The following is a 19,225-nucleotide window of genomic DNA, read 5'->3' as shown; positions in this document are numbered from 1 at the left end:
TTCACAGCGCTCACCATAGCACATACCCTCCCCAATGTCTATCACCCAGCCACCCCATCCCTCCCACCTCACTCCCCACTCCAGCAACCCTCAGTTTGTTTCCTGAGATTAAGAATTCCTCATATCAGTGAGGTCATATGATACATGTCTTTCTCTGATTGACTTATTTCGCTCAGCATAACATCCTCCAGTTCCATCCATGTCGTTGCAAATGGCAAGAACTCATTCCTTTTGATGACTGCATAATATTCCATAAAACAGGTAGTTTTTCCATATTCTTCAGCAAGAAGTCACAGTTCAAGAAGGTAACATTGATGAACTCAGTTAAGTTCTCCATAGCTGAGATATGATAACTTCCACTGGTTCTTCACCTTGCTAGTCTTACAAAAAAAAAAAAAGAAAGAAAGAAAGAAAAAATGCTGGTGGCAGGGCCCACTTAGACCACTTAGACCAGAAACCCCAGAGATGGGGCCTGCGCATATGTATATTTCTTAATTTTCTCATGGTGGATAGGAAAACTACCATTCTGGCATAAGACTGTGATTGCCCAAATGATATTTCCTTTTGACTGTTGAAAAATGCATTTTTTTTACTCAATTAACTTTTTAGTGGGCATCTACTATACAATTGATCCCATGGACATTAAGACTATCTTCATATCTGCAAGTCTTCTCTCTCTCTCTCTCTTTCTGGATACCTGGATGCCTCGCTCCCATTCCATGTCTAATTATTCTCATCCTTCAAGGGCCAACCAAAGACCCTCCCCTCTTCCAGGTAGACTTCTGTGATCCCTTCCCTGGGTGATCTTTTGTTACCTGAATTCTCATGGCACATCATTTCTGAGGGCTGGTGGATTTTTTTTTTTTTTAAAGATTTTATTTATTTGACAGAGAGATACACAGCGAGAGAGAGAACACAAGCAGGGGGAGTGGGAGAGGGAGGAGCAGGCTTCCCGCTGAGCAGGGAGCCCGATGCAGGGCTCGATCCCAGGACCCTGGGATCATGACCTGAGCCGAAGGCAGACGCTTAACGACTGAGCCACCCAGGCGCCCCTGGGGCTGGTGGATTTTATCATATACAACCTGATAGTGTAAGTTTCACTTTTCACTGGGCAAGTGCCTGCTTTCTCTCCCCTGGTAGACACTGCTTTATTCACAGTATGTTACCCAGAGTGCATAGCAGTCCTTTGTTTTCATAGGCATTCACAAAATACCTGCTGAAAAATTAAAACCAAAGAAATGGCACAAGGAAATGGAAGTTTCCCCAAATCTCTAATTTGGGTAGTAGATTAGCTTGGGGAATATGAAGGGGAGGGAAATATGCTTAGAGGAAAATATGCAGCAACAAATGTTCAAATGTGGAGTTATAGAAATGAAACTCAGAAATACAAATTTGAGAATGGCCAGCAGAGATAATAGTTGAGTCTTAATGTTCTTATCCACTGTCATCATATTTTCCATGAAAAATAACCTCTGAATAGAGTGTCTCTAAAAGTCAAGATAATTTGGACTATGAGAGCCTATATTTATATCCCAGCTCTTTCTCTCTTGTTTGTTACCTGTCCTTGGGAGATTTTTGTAACCTCTTAAATCTTTAGTTATGAATCTGTAAAATGAAATCAATAGCAATACCTCTCTCCCAGGGTTGGGGTAAAGAATTAATAAAATAATGCATGTGACATGGTAATGGTTCAATAAATGAGGACTTGTGATTACCATTGGTATTGTTATGATGGAACAGCAATATGAAACAGTTTTTATTTAATGGAAAATAAGACCTTGTTTTAAAATTAGTGCGGTGGATAGGGAAAGGATTTGTTTTAAAATTGCCCTTCATCTCAATCTGGTTTTTGTTCAGTATTTTCTCCATGGAAGATTATAGCTGCAAATTTTTAGTACAGGTCAACAGAATTAAGGTTTGCAAGAAAAAATTATTTGCAAAAGTTGTTTCAAAGTGGAATAGTCTTCATTCTATGAACTCAAATGACTCCTTAAAATATCTCAAGCTACATGACCCGAGGCTAAAAAGAAACTGGCAAAAGATGAAAAGCAGAACATTCTCTTGTGTTCATGTGTGTTGTACTTCAAAGGACTGCAAACCACATCACCTCTCTCCAATTTCAAGTAGCAGATTTACGTGCCTAACATCTGTCTGATTGTTCCTATGCATCATGGCCAGACTACTGACCTTCACTTTCACCTACACGTGTAATACCCTTAGATGAGCGACTCAACTGCTCTGTGTCTCACTTTCTTCATCTGTACAATGGAAATTGCTGAAGGTTTACATGAGTTAATACATGCAAGATGATAGCAAAAATCCTCATGTATCACAAGAACTCAAAAATGTTAGGTATATTTGGCTATTTTTCTTCTTGTTTTCTTTTTTTTTCAGTGTGCTCTTATTTTGGACGCCCAGCTCAGTCACACTCTGAAAATCTGAGATCCCTGTATGTGAACATCATCATGACTCGATAATGTCATTCATTCCATATTCTTTCATTCAGTAGGAACTATGGATAGCCCACTGGGAGCTAAGCTCTTTTTAATCCTGATGATGTGAGAGCTGAATTAAACTTCCAGCCTGATTCCCAACTCCTGCTCTTCTCACTCTGCCACCAGTCTTCATCAAGGCAGCTTCTTGGTGAGAACCGTAGGAACCAAGGTTGCACTTTAAAGTGGCCCCAATATAGAAGAGTGTCCCCAGGTATCTTCTTTGCAGGGATTCTTAGCTAAGGATGCTCCCACAAATTCAGTTTGAGTCTTTATGTTGATTCCTGGCAGGAGGAGTGAGGAGGATATGCTTGCTACCTGTAGTATAATAAAGAAAACCTCAAGGAGATAGCCATCCTTATCTTTGTGCAAGGTTCTATAATTTCATATTTGCCTACTCACTCTAAGCCCAGAGAGTTTGGAATGGCAGCCTGGGGCCCAACCAAGAAGCGTGTGGGGCTTTGCAACTTCTGGGTTATGGTACTGATTAATACAGATGCAAACAGTGTAACACCCATGGTTATCCACATAAAGTCATGGCTTTATGGTCAGTGGATGCCCTGCAGTTTCAGGAATGTGCCAGGCTCTGTGTTGAAGATGAAATTAGCTTATCTACTCATTTTCAGTAATATATGTCGTTTGCCAACTGTCAACTCCTCCAAAGACCACCAGAAAATCCTATAGACCAGCAAAGCTAAGTTTATTGGATTTACTATAGTAATGGAGAATACCACCTGGTAGGAGTCCAAAGGGAAACTGGGCAGTGTATTTATAAAGCTGTAGGTCCTTGGCTGGGTGTTTTTAAGGTGGGTGTTCCAAGGCGGGAAACACCTGGGTTTGGACAGAGTTATAACATAATAGCTCTGGACTGGTGGCATGGGGAGGCAGGGGTCATGAATAATAGTTTGATAAGCAAACTATTATTTTTGATAAGCAAGCCGATTAGTTCACAGTCTGAACTTCCAGATGTAGGTATTTTCTAGAACAAGCAGTTGGATTAGTCTGTTCCCATATCATTTAACCCAGGGCCAGAAATTATGGCGCCTTCACCTCCCATTTTCTAAAAATCATTATATCATGGAGCTGATTGTCTCTGAATCTCTCTCTTCCTCTCCCTCTCTCATCCCCCTTTTTTTCTCCCTTCCATCCTCCCTCCCTTCCTCAATCATTTTTGATTAAGTTACTTTATTTAATACATGTGATTTGGACTATACAAACCTACACAACCAAAGTATAAGAAATCATCTTTATTACTACAAAGAAGAATATGACAGTTGTCAGATAAAAGGACATAATCTTTAACTGCAGTCACTTTTAGAAAAAGAGGCCCAGGGCCAGGTTCCAGAGATTATAAAACCCAGCTTGGGTACTTTGGTGACATTGTTTTCAAGGTCTGGCTTACCCAAGGTCACTGAGGAAGGATCTAGTTTCACACAAGCCCAATTTTATATTCCTAACTCTTGATCTCTTGGGAATTGAAAAATAAAGAATTCTATGGTTCATTTACAAAATGTTGTGTTCAAACATGAACCCATGACTTTCACAGACGGTGACTATCAGACATTGACATCTTGTACGGGAGGAAAATATATCTTTTTTTTCCTGTACCCCTCTTAGGTTCTCCGGCTGGGGTCCTGTAATTTAGACAAGCAAAAGACAGATTAATGAGAGAAAAACAAGTTTCTTAACATGCATATGGCACATACATGTGGGAGCACACAGTGATGCGTAGCTCAAAGAGGTGGTTAGAATTTGTGTTTATATAGCATCTTCAGCTAAACAAAGGAAAAGGGGCTTGGGGCTTCAGAGAGGGGGAGACAAGTTATGGGAAAGTGACTAAGAAAAGTATGGTCAAACAAGGTTGTTTGCTAATGTTTGATTACAGATTTAAGTTGGTGCTTTCTTCATTGGTAAGAGTCGTTAGGAGTCCTCTTCCTGGTACAAAAGAGGGAGACATCTTGACAAATGGAAATTTCCTTTCTAAATGTAAATTTCCTTTACAAAAGGACAAGTTGTGCTGACTGGAGAGTTTTTTCTACCTGGTGGTTGGTGCTCAGTGGCCTTTCACTCAAAATTATCCATATGCCAAGGAGCTGTATTTGGGGGTGGCATATTTTGGTACCCTTCACCTCCAAATTATTTTCAACTACAATTTACTTAAAAATAAAATACCGTGAGAAGAGCTTCTTCCTTCTTAGATAAGAGCTGCACTGCCTGGTCCCAGCTGAAGATAAGCCTCATTTCTGATGACTCAAATCTGGCTTGTTATTCCTTTATTGTAAACACTTACTATAATTCAAAAGAGCTTAGATCTACAGAATCCAACTTGAGATGGAGAGAGATATCATAGACACACCTAAATTTTGATGCTTTCTTCAAAAAAAGTCACTATCTTTTGTCTATAAAACTACCTCGTTTTCATCAAAATTAGTTCCAGCTCTGAAACCAGTGAAGATCGTTTCTTAAATTATTAATAAAAATTGTAAGTGAATATGGGCCTCTTGCCTATACTAATCTATACTAGCATGTTTGACACTTTTAATGTGCACTGGTAGTGCTAAAATTTGAACATCAGAGTGTTGCTGGGATCAGTTTTGGCTTTGGAACGAGACAGCACCTCAACATCCATGTCTGCGTCAATAACCAAGTTGTTTTAGAACTTCAGGAATTAAAACCTCTCATGGGGCCCAGGTAGATGTAATCAACTCAAACCAGAATTTGCTTCGTTTGTAAAAGCAAAGATCTGATTTACTTGCTAATTTGAAGAACAGCTCACTCTTCATCCATTCTGGAGTTAACCAAATGCTATACCTATTTTGAAAATAAGCAAGGTTAATTGTGCTTGATTCTCTGCATTTAATGCATATGCGATGCTTTTAGAAAGAATTCTGTATTGGGGCTAGAAGCCAGCAGTGGTAATAGTGGGGTGACAGGTTATGGTTATTGAGTCTGACAATCTAGTTCTTCTGCCTGCTCACCTCACACATTTATCAGCCCCTGCAGCGCTCTCTCATTTCCTCACTACCTCTGTGAGACTCTCAACTCAGAATGATTGGGTGAGTTGAATTCTAAAAGGATTAACCTTCACCTAAGCCCCGTGGTCACTGCACTTTCTTCTCCTGGAATGTTAAAGAGGAGAACGCAGAGGTCATTCGTTCTGGTCAGCCAGCTCCTAGAACTCTGGAAAGAAAACCTGAGGAGTTTTGGCCTAATGAATTAGCCATTTTCTTTTAATTTTTAAAATTATTTTTAATGGTCCTAAATTTAGGTTCTTTATAAATTGGGTGGTGGGAATCACTTAGCATCAAAAAATGGATTGCTCTTGGGGGAAGGTTTACAAAAGTAAGACAAAACTTCCAATCTTAACAAAGAATTTTTTTTCTCACATATATCCCAGAAATATTGATATTCAATTGATAAAATCCCCTCAGGCTTTGTCACACTATCCAGCATCCAATCCTAATTTCCTAAAACAATAATATATACAATTACTTATAAGATTTCCTATGATGCATGACACTAAGTGCTTAAATTAAATTCTTCTCTATAGCTCTGTTAACAACCATCTTTATTATGTGTGTTTTAAAACACTCCTCCTCACGCCTAACAGAATGACTATCACATCCATTTCCTCAGATCACTGTTCTCAAAGTATCATTCACATAGCACATTTTTTAAAAATAATTTTTACTGTTTTTGAGATAAAATTGACATAATGCACTGTGTAAGTTTAAGATGCATAAGGTGTTGGTTTGATACATTTGTGTATTGTAACAGGTTTACTACCTAGTGTTATCTAATACATCTGTCATGTTGCATAACTATCACTTCTCCTTTGTGGTGGGAACAGTTAAGATCTAGTCTCTTAGCAACTTTAAAGCTTATAATACAGTATTGTTTTGTATGATCACCACGCTGTGCATCAGATCCCCAGAACTTACTTACCTACTCATTGCGTTTTTATACCCTTAAATATCTTAATTCTCCCACCTCCCAGCCCCTGATGATTACCATTCTACTCTCTGTTTTTATAAGTGTGGTTTTTTAGATCCCACACGTAAGTGGTATCACGGTGTATTTGTCTTTCTGTGGCTTATCTCACTTAGCATAATGTCCTCAAAGTCCATCCATGTTGTCATAACTGGCAGGACTTCCTTCTTTCTTGTGGCCATGTGTAATATTCCATATATATGTATCCCATCTTCTTTATCCATTCATCCACTGATAGAGGGTGAGGTTGTTCTGTGTCTTGCCTGTTCTGAATAACAGTGCAATAGACAGAGAAGCACATATCTTTTCTATATCCTATTTTCATTTCTTTTAGGTATGTACCTGGAAATGGGATTGCTGGATCGCTGGATACTAGGGTATTTCTATTTTTAACTTTTTGAGGATCCTCCATACTGTCTTCCATAATGACCCCACTAATTTACATTCACCCCTGTAGTGCATAAGGGTACCCTCTTCTCCACATCTTCACCAATACTTATCTCTTGTCTTTTTGATAATAGCCATTCTAACAGGTGTGAGGTGAGATCTCACTGTGGTTTTGATTTGATGAGTGATGTCAAATATCTTTTCAGGTACCTGCTGGCCATTTGGGTGTCTTCTTTAGAAAAATATCTATTCTGTTCCTCTGCCCATATTTATTCAAATGTTTATGTTTTGTTACTGAGTTGTAGGAGTTCCTTACGGACTTTGGACATAACCCCTGGTTCGATATATGGTTTGCAAATATTTTGCCCCATTCCTAGATGGCCTTTTTTTTTTTCTTTTCATTTTTTGCTGTGCAGAAGATTTGTAGTGTGATGTAGTCCCATTAGTTGCTTTTTACTTTGAACTGCCCATTATTGTAGCAACATTTTGGTAAAGTTTGTCATTGACTTAAGGTCAATGGTTTTATTTTTAAAAGCGTTAAATGAGGGTGGTGTGCCAATCTTGTTGAGGCTCTCCCATATACCATCTGGGAGAACTTTCAAGACTGCTAATTCACAACCACACCTTGAGGGTCATGACTTCTCAGTGATAGTTGGAAGTGTTTCACTGATACACCCAAATACTCAGATGCACACACCTAGATACCTGCATGCAACATGCACGTGCACACATGCGCACACACAAATGCACACACTCGTGCACACGCACACACTCATGCATAAGCACACACACTCATGCACACGCATAGAATGAGTGTAGGGTGTCATGGGCCTCCAGATTTTGATCAGCCACCTTCCACCCACCCAGGACTTCAAGCATGAACAGATGGGGATAGAGGAGGCAGGTAACTCATTTGCCCCCATTCTTCTCTCTTCTCTCCCTTCCCCAGGTGCATAAATTTTCACTCTCAGAATAAGATGAATGATAGATTCATTTAAAAATAAATCTTCATAAATACATCAAGTTAATTTTTAATTAGCTGATGAATTAAAAATAAATGTTTAAAGCATTTATTTAAAATGAATTCAATACAACTTGTCTTTGGTTTGAGCCTTACCCATGTTCAGGGATTGTGTTTTAGGTCTAAAGATTAAAAGCAAATGAGGGGTCACAGGAAAAACTTGCATAGCCATAGGCAATGTTTGATTTTATCATGATTTAAGACTTACAATTATTAAAATACATTTTCTGTCAAACTGAGTTTTTTAAAGATATCCTTTACCTCTTTTAGGGAGGAAAAAAAACCCACAATTACCCTCTATTAAAATAAAGTATCCAATGAAAGTAATTAAGATTTTATTAAAGAAATTTTAATAAACCAGTTACTGCTCATGAATATGGATAATCTCAAGGAAAGGAGCCACCCTATGCCTGAAATAAAAATAAACTATATTTTAAATATATTTAGTATACATAATTAGTTATTTAAATGTCTTCTCAACTAAACCTACCATCAAAATTATATTTGGAACAGTAATAATTTTATACTGTAAGGGAAAGCTATTGAATACATATAATTAAAGGAAAGATGCCATAAAACAATTTTATTGGAGATTTTAATCTCAAAGAAATTAACATATTTTCATTGGGTAAATTGAAATTTGCTAGTGACCATCAACCAAAATACTAAAACATCTTTATGTTACTTTCAGATAAGAATAAATGAAGTAGCTTGCATGGTTACTAAATACCACTGTGAATTCAGTTTATTCCACCGTTTTTTCACAAATGGAAATTTTAGTACTACCTTGGCTAATTTAGAATTATCAGGGAGTTAATAAAAGATAATTGCCCAAATGAAGCATTAGAGATAAGCCTTCTAATGCTAAATTGACTAATGTTTTTTAGTGATACAAATTTTTCTCTACTGGCTAAAAGTAGAATTTCTGTAGAGTCAAGGGTTATAATCTCATTGAAGTAACATTTTGTATTCTCATTTGGATTTATTATTTGTAACCTCTGCTATTTTATTTCTTTAAATTATGACTTCATTTTGCCACACTGTAATATTTAAGGAGTGCACAATGCTTGGAGCACCTGTCATCTGATAAGGGTCTATCATCTAGTTATTGGTTCTTTTATTTATTTAGCACCTGTTTGGTAAGCACCTAATATGTGTCAGAGCATAGTCTATGTGCTGTATGTGTTCTGTATGCTATGAACACTCAGACAGACCCGTTGTTTTCATGTCATGGCCGGGACCTTGTTGTGGGGAAGAATAGTGAGCAAAGGGCAGAAGATCAAATAATAAAAAAGCATGGAAAATAGGAAAATTAAAATAGGAGATCTGATAGCAAGTGTCGGGGAAATAGTTTAGAATGATCCAGAAATGTTTCTCTGAGTTTTTGCACATTTAAGGTACATGTGAGCAGAAAGAAAGATCAGCCTTGGAAAGGTTGGAGAAGAATGTTACAGGCTAAGAGAGCAGTAAATCTAAGAGATCTGAGCTACAAATGAGCTTGTGTGTTCAAGGAGAAGAAATATGGCCATGTTGGCTACAGTAGAATGACTGTTACAACCATGGAAGGACCCTGAGTGTAGGGACATTTTGTTTTATTCAGTAATGTAACCTCAGCATCAAACAGAACCTGGCACCTAGGTCCTTAATGTGCATGGAGTGAATAAATGAATGAGTGATTCAGGATGAATTTAGAGATGTAGTGGAACTCCTGACCATGAAGCTGTAAGAAGAGGTTTAATTTTATTTGAAGCATAGCAGTATTTTAACGGGTTGTGTGGTATTGAATGTTGGCTCCCCAAAGGTGTCCATGTCTTAATTCTCAGGGCCTGTGAATGTTATCTTACATAGTAGAAGGGGCTTTGCAGATGGGATTAAGTTAAGGATCTTGGGATGGGAAGGTTATCCCTGATTACCCAGGTGGCTCAATGAGATCACAACAATCCTTATAACAGGGAGGCGGGGGTATCAAAGTCTGAGAAGGGAATATGATAATGGATGCTGAGGTCAGAGTGAGAAGGGCCTCAAGCCAAGGAGCACAGGCCAAACCTTTAGAAGTCAGAAAAGACAGGGGCGTCTGGGTGGCTCAGTTAGTTAAGCATCTGCCTTCAGCTTAGGTCATGATCTCAGGATTCTGGGATCAAGCCCTGCATCCCTCCCCCTGCCCACTCCTGCTCTCGTAATCTCTCTCTCTCAAATCAATAAATAAAATCTTCTTTAAAAAAAAGACGAGGAAGTTCTCTTAGAGCCTCCAGAAGGAGCACCACCCTGCTGATCTGTTTTAGACTTAAGACCTGCAGAATTGTAAGATAATAAATATGTGTTGTTTTAAGCACTATGTCCGTGGTAACTTGTTACAGCAGCAATGGAAAAATGAAACAGGATTATTCCACATTCAAGAAAGTGGCCATTTAATAAATTGCAAACATGAAGATGGATACATTTTTAAAAGTTAATCACTCAGAGTGCTCCCTTCAGCAGCACACGTACTAAAAAAGAAAAAAAAAGTTCATCATTTATAATCTAAATCAAAATGCATTTTTTATTTAGTTGCAGTGTTTAGCCAGATCCTCCTTCCTAGATTTTCTGTTCTCTCACAATACACTTTATGAAGAGGATAAGAGAACAAGTGGATCTAAGTTATAATGACAGGGGTAGCTAAGAAAAAAGTGTTGTGGAGGGTGGGGGGGAATGAGTCCAGAGACAAAGAGAAAGGAGAGGAAGGAGAAGGGACCCCATACAGTGTCTGAGTGTCAAGAGTCCAGGAGTGACAAACCTGGGTGGTTCTGGCTCAGCATCCCTCAGGGGGCTGCATCATCTGAAGGCTTAGCTGGGGCTGGAGGTCCCACTCCCAAGGCGGTCTTTCCTTGGCCGTTGGCTGGAGGTCCCGTTCTTTGCCACATGGGCCTCTTCAGGGCATCACTTGAAGGTCCCCCCAGTATGAGAGCAGGCTTCCCCTCAACAAGCAATCCAAGATAGGGCTTGGAGGAAGCCACAGTGCCTTTTCTGTGACCCAGCCTCAGAAGCCACCCACCATCACCTCCACCATATTATGCGGATCAGAGCAAGTCTCTAAGTCCAGTGCTCATGCACAGGGAGAAGGATTGGGCTCCACCATTAGAAAGGGATGTCAAAAGAGAGAAGAACAAAAATGTTAAACCAGCACAGAAGAAAGAGGAAGGAGTGAAGAGAAATGTGAGCAGAACAACCATTTCTTCATTTCTTTATAGAGAATGCCCAGATTTGGTCGTTTTTCTCACTAATCTCTCTCCCGTCTGCCAGGACTAATGGATGTGTGTCTGTCTGTCTGTCTGTTTGTCTGTAGCAAGACAGCTATAGAGTTCTTGGCTGTTACCCACTTTTGACTTCTGCCAGGCATGTCAGCGTTTATCTCCAACGGCCCCAGAAACTTGTGGTTCTATACTCAAGCTTGTCTCTGTGTCCAGATAATCTAACCCAAACTCAAAGTTTTGAGGGCTCCCTGCAACCGGTTGACGGAATTCCCCCCAAAAGAAATTCTGCCACATTACATCCACTTGACCAAGTCGTCACCCAAGCAGAGGTGATAAAAGCAGCCTCTGATCAGAGGTCCACTGTAGCTCTCATGGGTCAGGAAGCACTTGGGGGTTGCAGATGTGAAGTAATATAGAAAGTTCAGAGATGGGGCAAGCGCTGTGATAAGCTCTCTGGAATGTGAAACACAGATGGAGCCAGCCTGGAAAGATGCAGCAAATGGGAACTAGGAGACTCCTGTCCGTGCTCGGTTCTGAATGAGCTTATCCTAGTTAATGAATTAATGAGGGAAGTAATGGAGAGAAGAGCCCAATAAAGAGTTATCTTGGACCATCTCCTTTCCATCTGTTCACTTCTATCAGATATTAGATTAGACCTTTACATTTCCTTTGATTTTCCCCTCTTCTGACCTTTTTTTCTGATTTTTAGAAACCAGTAAGGGTGCCTGGGTGGCCCAGTCAGTTAAGGGTCTGACTCTTGATTTTGGCGCAGGTTGTGATCTCAGGATTGTGAGATTGAGCCCCGCATCTGGATCCGTGCTCAGTGGGAACTGTGCTGGAGATTGTCTCTCTCCCTCTGTCCTCACCACCCCCAACACCATGCTCACTCACTCTCTCTCTAATTAAAAAAAAAAAAAGAAAACAGTAAAAACTGCTTTATTATCATAGAATGCCTTTAGATTCTTTTAAATTCATTGCATGTAAAAATGCAAAAATTTCTCTTTTGCTATTTAGCTTTTAGAGGAAATGTATTTTACAGCAAAACACGCCACCCATATTTTAGAACATTTACATGCCCTAATTTTCTTTTTTTAAAAGATTTATTTATTTATTTGAGAGAGAGAGATCATGAGCAGAGGGAGAAGCAGACTCCCCAGTAAGGAAGGAGCCCAATGTGGGACTCGATCCCAGGACCCTGGGATCTTGACCTGAGCCGAAGGCAGACGCTTAACCAACTGAGCCACCCAGGTGCACCTACATACTTCAGTTTTCATGGATTGATATTTTCAAATCAGGATTTCAGAATGAAAAAATCTAAATTTTCTGTCTGTATGTGTGCATAGTATACTTAGAAGAATAGACATAAAACCTTGAATGTGGTACTTTGTAAAGTTACCCTCAAATACTGGGATAGACATTAATTTCATTTTAATGTGCTTTTTAAGTTTGCAAATCTATTTTATTAGAAAAAAGAATTTTTGCTAAGATTGGAAATGAATGTATTTTGATTATCTAAAATTTAATAAAATATTTCTTAATTGAATGAATACACAGCTTTATATATTATTTAAAACAAGATAAATGTACATGATAATATTGATAGCATTTCAAATCCATCTGAATCAGAATATATTTTGGGGCACTTTCTGTGTACTACTGAGCATTTTTTGTGTACCCAACTTACAATACCAACGGCGATGCAAACCTGCACACAGAAATTTATAGAAAATGGTCTATATGCTAAAGCAGGGTGGGGAAAAATCTTTCTGTAAAGGGCCAGATAGTAAATTTTTTAGGCTTTATGGGCCATATAGTCAAACTATATTCAACTCTTCCCTTGTGGGCCATAGACAGTATGTAAATAAACAGGCAGAGCTATGTTCCAATAAAACTTTATTTACAAAAACAAGCAGGCAGGATTTGCCCTCAAGCCAAACCCCTGTACTAGAGGATTGATTTATACGTAATGGGCACCAAAAACATTTTATTTCCTTTGCATTTACCTCAGTAAAATTCCCAGCAAATGTTATTTTGAAAGACAGTTGAAAAGAGTTTGTCTTGGGGCGCCTGGGTGGCTCAGTCCGTGAAGCGTCTGCCTTCGGCTCAGGTCATGATCTCAGGGTTCTGGGCTCAAGCCCCGCATCGGGCTCCTTGCTCAGCAGGGAGCCAGCTTCTCTGTCTGCTACTTCCTCTACTTGTGCTCTCTCTCTCTCTCTGACAAATAAATAAAATCTTCAAAAAAAAAAAAAGAAAAAGAGTTTGTCTCTACAGTCACATTTTTATAGAACCAATGTAAAACTGTCCCTACAGTTATGAACAATCCAACATTATCAACTTTCAGATTAATATTATTCATGCCCTTGATAAGTTCAACATATACCATGAAGATACTAATAAATTTCAGGAATACCTGTGTTCTGTTTGTTCTATTCCTAACACAATAGACGAAACACAATCTCGTCTTAAAATTTACTGAAAGCTTATTAAACAAGTAAGATGGAAGTTGTGTTTCTAAAGATAACCATGATATTTTATTCTCAGTATCTGCAGTGATAATGTCTACTTAGATTAGTCTTGAGAGAAAATACAATTTTTCTTTCATAAAAAAGTAGACTATAATTCTGTTTCTTTTACCTTTATGTGTTCTGTTTTGAACAATAACAAAAAATACCTTAAAAGGGGGAGGATATGTACTATGGTGAGCGCTGTGAATTGTGTAACACTGATGAATCACAGACCTGTACTCCTGAAACAAATAATACATTATATGTTAATTTAAAAAACTGTTTTAAAAAGAAAAAAATAAAAACATTTTCAAATATTATAACTTCTATGCAATACTGATGAGTTTTTCTAAACTTGATCCCATTTTAAGGTTTTGTTTAAAAATATTTAAAAGCCTAAAAAATTCCACCTGACCTAAGACCTTTGCTTTTGCTCTGCCTACATTAATGATGGTTATAGTCTGTCCACTGCAGACATGCTCTCCACTTTCTGCTGACCTCTGTCCTAGTTACATAAGGAAGACCAATCTCTGGGTCCTCCACGAGCATTGCTTTCTGAGAAAAACTGACAAAGCTGTCACAAGTGACAGTAAATTTAAATTCCTTGTTGATCCCGTTGTCGTCAGACCTGGTTCTGGATTTTCATAAGGTCCCGCGTAATGGTGGCTGGTTCTAAATGGAGGCCAAGTCAATCCGACAGTCCATATGTGCATATTGAGATCTGGGATAAAACCAAGATGTCCTACTAGTTTGTAGCTCAGATAACTTTCACAGCTCTTCCATCTTGGTTAGATTTTGGATACTTGGTCCCATTGTATTAATAGTAAACAGAAGTCTGGTTGGTATCCTCCATTCAGATCAGATCTCCAACTTGCTACTCATCATGATGGCACAAAGACAATCATAACACAGGTCCTCTGCCCACTTGTCAGATTTTCACAACGCCCCTTCAGTGGGTTCTCACAGGTGTTAAGGAATTAAAGATATGCTCTAGGACATGTGCTCATCCTCTCTTCGTCCGTCCTGCCCATGCTGTTAACCTGATGAGGGAAAACACTTTGGAAATGAGAAAAAAAGAGTGGCCATCCCAAAGCTCTGTGTATATGTGTCTTGCAGGAGTCCTTTGGAACCTCTCATCTTGCGACGCACTCAAAATGCCAATCATCCAGGACACTCTTGCAGTGTTGACCAATGCCGTGATTATCCCCCATTCAGGCTGGGAAAATTCACCTCTTCAGGATGATCGGAAAATACAGCTGCATTCCTCACAGGTGCTGCGAAATGCAACTGGTTGCCTAAGGTGAGTCTCATCCTGGTGGCCCTCCTCCTGCTGTCATTCACTTTGTTTCTCTAACTTCAACCGCTGTTTCACTGAGGATCAGAGTGTCCCAGAAAGATGGTAAAGGAGGATAAGAAGCTAGCAAAAACGATTTCTAATGAGGTACTAAGGAGGGGTAGACATCTTCCACTATTAGTTTTTAACTTACTTAACATGTTTTCTTGGGTCTTGGGCAAAAAAATAAACATTTTCATTCCCACCAAAAATAATTAGTTTTTTAAAAGACAATAGTTCACAGTAATTTCCCATGTTATAATATATTATGCATATAGAACAGCCAGGCAGGCCAACTGGTTGGGGGAGGGCCTATGGCATACACATAGGGATCTAGTTAACTGTCATCGCTAGTTAGTTTCATTTTTTATTTTTAAAAAATTTTCTCTGTGACTGCCAGAACTATAATTGCTTAGAGATAACTTCTTAATAAAGTCTGTTGTATGAAATGTTTTTTTAAATAATAAAAGTAGCAAGTACGTTCTAATTCTCTCTCAATGCACTTTTGCAAAAATCATCCCCCAGAAACCTCTTGAGAAGCCTTAGAATCATCTTTACTTTTGTTTAATTTTTGCTCTTAGAAAAGAATGTAATAATCAAGATACAGTTTTTCCCATCTCTGGAAACTGTGCTCCCAAGGATGCTGTATTTTGTACCAAAGTTTGAAATCTCTGCTGGATAAACTTAATGATGAGATGAGGGCAAAAGGGTGACTCAGAAGAACACACAGTCAAATAATCTATATTTCAAACATAAAATGTACAGAATTGTTTTAGCTTGGCTGCCTCAAAGCTGTCATTTCTCCTACAGTTGATTGGTTTCTAGGTGCAAAAACCAGTCTCTCCTGAGGAGGAACAAAATCACTTTGGTGACATTAATAATAATTACCTCATGAATATTTATAACAATGCTCCCAACTTCCAGTCTTGAGAAGAGTGGCGTGTTCGTGTAAATGTGCGTGCATAGAGGGAGATAAAGTGAGTCTGCCTCCATAAATATCGACGTATTCACAGACAGGAATAGGAAATCCTCTAATGATTTTGCTTTTCCTCAAGGTCACAAAATAATGATCTTTGGACATGATTTCTCTGGCAAAGCTTTACCATAAGCCAAATTTACAGTTCTCCAAAACTCCCTGTTGAGACATTTATTTTATAACCTCTTACATTCTGTTATCCTTCAGAAACCTCCTGCCCTACCAGAACTATAACTCCTTCCAAAGGCTAAAACTGTAGACACTTCTCACTTTTTATACCTGATTTTCTTAGTTCAGTTATTTGCAACTATTATAGGTAGTTTTTTTTTTTCCCTCCTGAGCATCTTTGACTTATAAAGAGTTAGAAAGAAAGAAAGAAAGAAAGAAAGAAAGAAAGAAAGAAAGAAAGAAAGAAAGAAAGAAAGAAAGAAAGAAAGAAAAGAAGAAAGAAAGAAAAGAAGAAAGAGAGAAAGAAAGAAAGAGAAAAAGGGAGGGAGGGAAAGAGGAAGGGAGGAAGGAAGGAAGGAAAGAAGGAAGGAAAGGAAAGAAAAGGAAATGGTCTGTTGTTCCTGATCATGGGAAAAGTGCCTCAGAATCAATTGTAGAAGTATGGTCAGTAAAGACCTGGTTCACTCTGTCAGTTAAAATTCTCTTTGAATGATACAGTAACATAATTACGCATTCAAGATGTTTGATTAATGGAGGTAGGCCACTGCCCTTAGCGTGCATTCAGCACCATTTGATGAAAAGTCAGATGAAGAAGCTAGACCGCGTAGGTTTGTGAATCCCCCTGGTAGGTCATCTGGCTGAGTTTAGCATCTGGGCTGTGACCTAGAGAGAAGGTTGGTTTGTTCCCACACACAGAGGCTTGGCTTCAGCTGCTGAATGTGGCAAGGAGCAACCACAACGTAGGAAGCAAAAAACTCATTTAGAAAGAGTTTCATGTAGCCAAATTGGGTTTTCTTAGTTAAGATGCAACCAGGTTTAGGGGTTTATCTCTTAGTTCTGAGTTACCTTGTGATTGGCAAAGCAAAACCCTTCAATATATGGTGAATACTTAACTTCCCTCTTAATTCGTTGACCCTCTGCCCTTCTACAGAAAGAAATAATAATCTCTCCCCTTACTTGAATGTGTTCATGAATCATTCCACAGTGATGAGCAGTTTGAACTAAGAGAGGAAGAAAATAGCCTTGGGAGGGGCTAAAATGCATTTATTGAATACTCAGTGGGTACAGAGTTTCCGGAAATTTCTACTAATACTTGGCACTTAACTTACAGCCAGTGTTGGCAACACACCAGAACAGTCACAAATGTTTTTATCGTGATGGAAGATTCTAGATTTTAATTTTTGAGGTTATATACATTCTTGATTTTTCTGAGAAAGCCTAGCTTTTTATTTACATTAAAGAAATTATTTCTTGTGCTGTTCCTGCCTTTCAACAGTGTTGTCCATGAGCATTTGCTGAGAGTCTGCTCTGTGCTCGGGAGGGACCCGGAAGGTGGAAATAAACAAGGCCCAGCAAAAGTCCTCTCAGAACTGCAGAAATGATTTGAATATACTCCTTAAAATGGAAATTAACAACCAGATTGTCTCAGTTTATAAAACAGATCTGGGCTGGTACCTTTGCAAGGTACATTTTCTTCTATCAAAATATTTAGAAAGAATCTGGTGCTTTGGTGCTTCTTAAAGAAAAAAAAAATCACAGCAGTTGTCCTTGTCTTTTTCATGTACTAAATATATATTGTATATAAAGTGATACAGTGAATTCCTACCCAAAAGGATATAGTAAGCTTGTATAACATTTGCATACTTTGATCTGGCCTATTAATTTATAGCTTTGATTTTGAAAGTTGCCTAAATTGTATAAAATGCTAAATTTGCATGTTATAATTCTTTTCCAATGCGTCATGACCACCACTATCATATTCCATGAAATCTGGCTAGAACGTTAAGTATAGGATTCAGGACCTTGTTTAGCTGGTAAGCGAGAACCAGCTGCATTTGGCCTACAAAATGGATCTGCCCGCTCACAGGTGCATAAGGAATTCAACAGACAACTCTGGAAAGAACGGTGACTGAGTTGGTATAAAACACCTTGAGTGTCACAGCACGCAAACAGTTCAGTTCATTTCATGTGATTTCTGGATATTTCACTATGAAGGCAAAGAAAATTAGTAACCTTCAAAAAATAACATAAGATATGCACACAATAATTCTTATTCTCTTCCTTTTTTAGATCATATTAAAGAAGCATTTTTAAAACTAAGGCATTATTGTTGAGGACCATCCAGTTGTATTAAAATTCTTTTCAAGTATTTACTTTTATGTATTTCAACTTCTAGGAATCCTCCATAGCCTTTAAGGATCTGGAGTTACATATAATTCAATCCTTGTCATAATTATACATTTTATGAATTTATTTTGACAGTGTGATTTTCTCATTACCATTCATTACCAAATAACACTTGGAATTTAAAAAATTACAAGTAGCAATGTACATGAGTCACTATTTAAATATTTTTGATAGGTGAGATGTCAGTTAAATTTAATTCAGCTAGCTGTCCTCGGATGATATTTTCTCTAATACTGAGTTTGAATGGAAACTATCCTTTCTCATGAATTCTAGAGAAATCGAAGAATGAAGCTGTGTGTGTGTTATACGTGCGCACATGTGTGTGTTTGTTCATTCCAAGGTTTGACCCGACAACATGATATTTATTAACTAATTTTATGCATTGTCAATAGAGACAAGATTTTCAAATAAAATTAAATGACTATTTTGATGTGTAAAATCCCTGTCTTCCAAGGACCAGAAATTTCTGCTTCAAATACATCGCTTGTTCTTGTATTTATTGTATGTTCGATAGCTCATGGTTAGTAGGTTGGGAAGCCAATACTTGAACTCACATCCTGACTCCTGGTCCAGACCATCCCACTATTTCCACACGGAGAGGAAATACAGTGTCCTATGAGGTGACAGGAACAGATCTGTGCTCAGAGCAACATAACCAACTGAGCACCCAACTGGCGATGGACTTACTCCCCTTTGTGTTGGCTCCTTTACTTTGCTTCTCGACAGCTCCTGAGTGGCATCCTCTCAGCCAACATCCATCCGTTTTGCCTACATTGCCAACTGTCTTCCTCCTCCTCCTCCTTTCTTACTTCCCATTCTTTTCTCCTAAGGCCTCAAGTATGGAGTGGGAGGCACCTGGAGAGTTAGTCATGGAGCCCCACGTCAGCCCCTTCTCTCCACCTCCACCTTAAATCTTAATTTAGGCAATTAGAGCAAT

At 38.6% G+C, this 19,225-nt stretch overlaps 1 protein-coding gene across 6 annotated transcripts in view; it reads left to right on the top strand.

The window, feature by feature from the left end:
* Positions 1-19,225, top strand: part of CTNND2 (catenin delta 2) — an 864,616-nt gene that overhangs the window by 685,151 nt on the left and 160,240 nt on the right. For all 6 annotated transcript variants that reach the window (XM_081825896.1, XM_081825895.1, XM_081825891.1 and 3 more), the window contains one exon: positions 14,741-14,924. In XM_081825896.1, coding sequence (XP_081682022.1) covers positions 14,741-14,924 — 184 coding nt within the window. The remainder of the gene's footprint in view (positions 1-14,740; positions 14,925-19,225) is intronic.

The sequence above is a fragment of the Leptonychotes weddellii genome, chromosome 7 (assembly GCF_054177405.1).
Source record: "Leptonychotes weddellii isolate Sample4059 chromosome 7, ASM5417740v2, whole genome shotgun sequence".
Taxonomy (NCBI): Eukaryota; Metazoa; Chordata; class Mammalia; order Carnivora; family Phocidae; genus Leptonychotes; species Leptonychotes weddellii.
The sequence above is the reverse complement of the archived record's forward strand: the minus strand, read 5'-3'. Positions and strand labels throughout refer to the sequence as shown.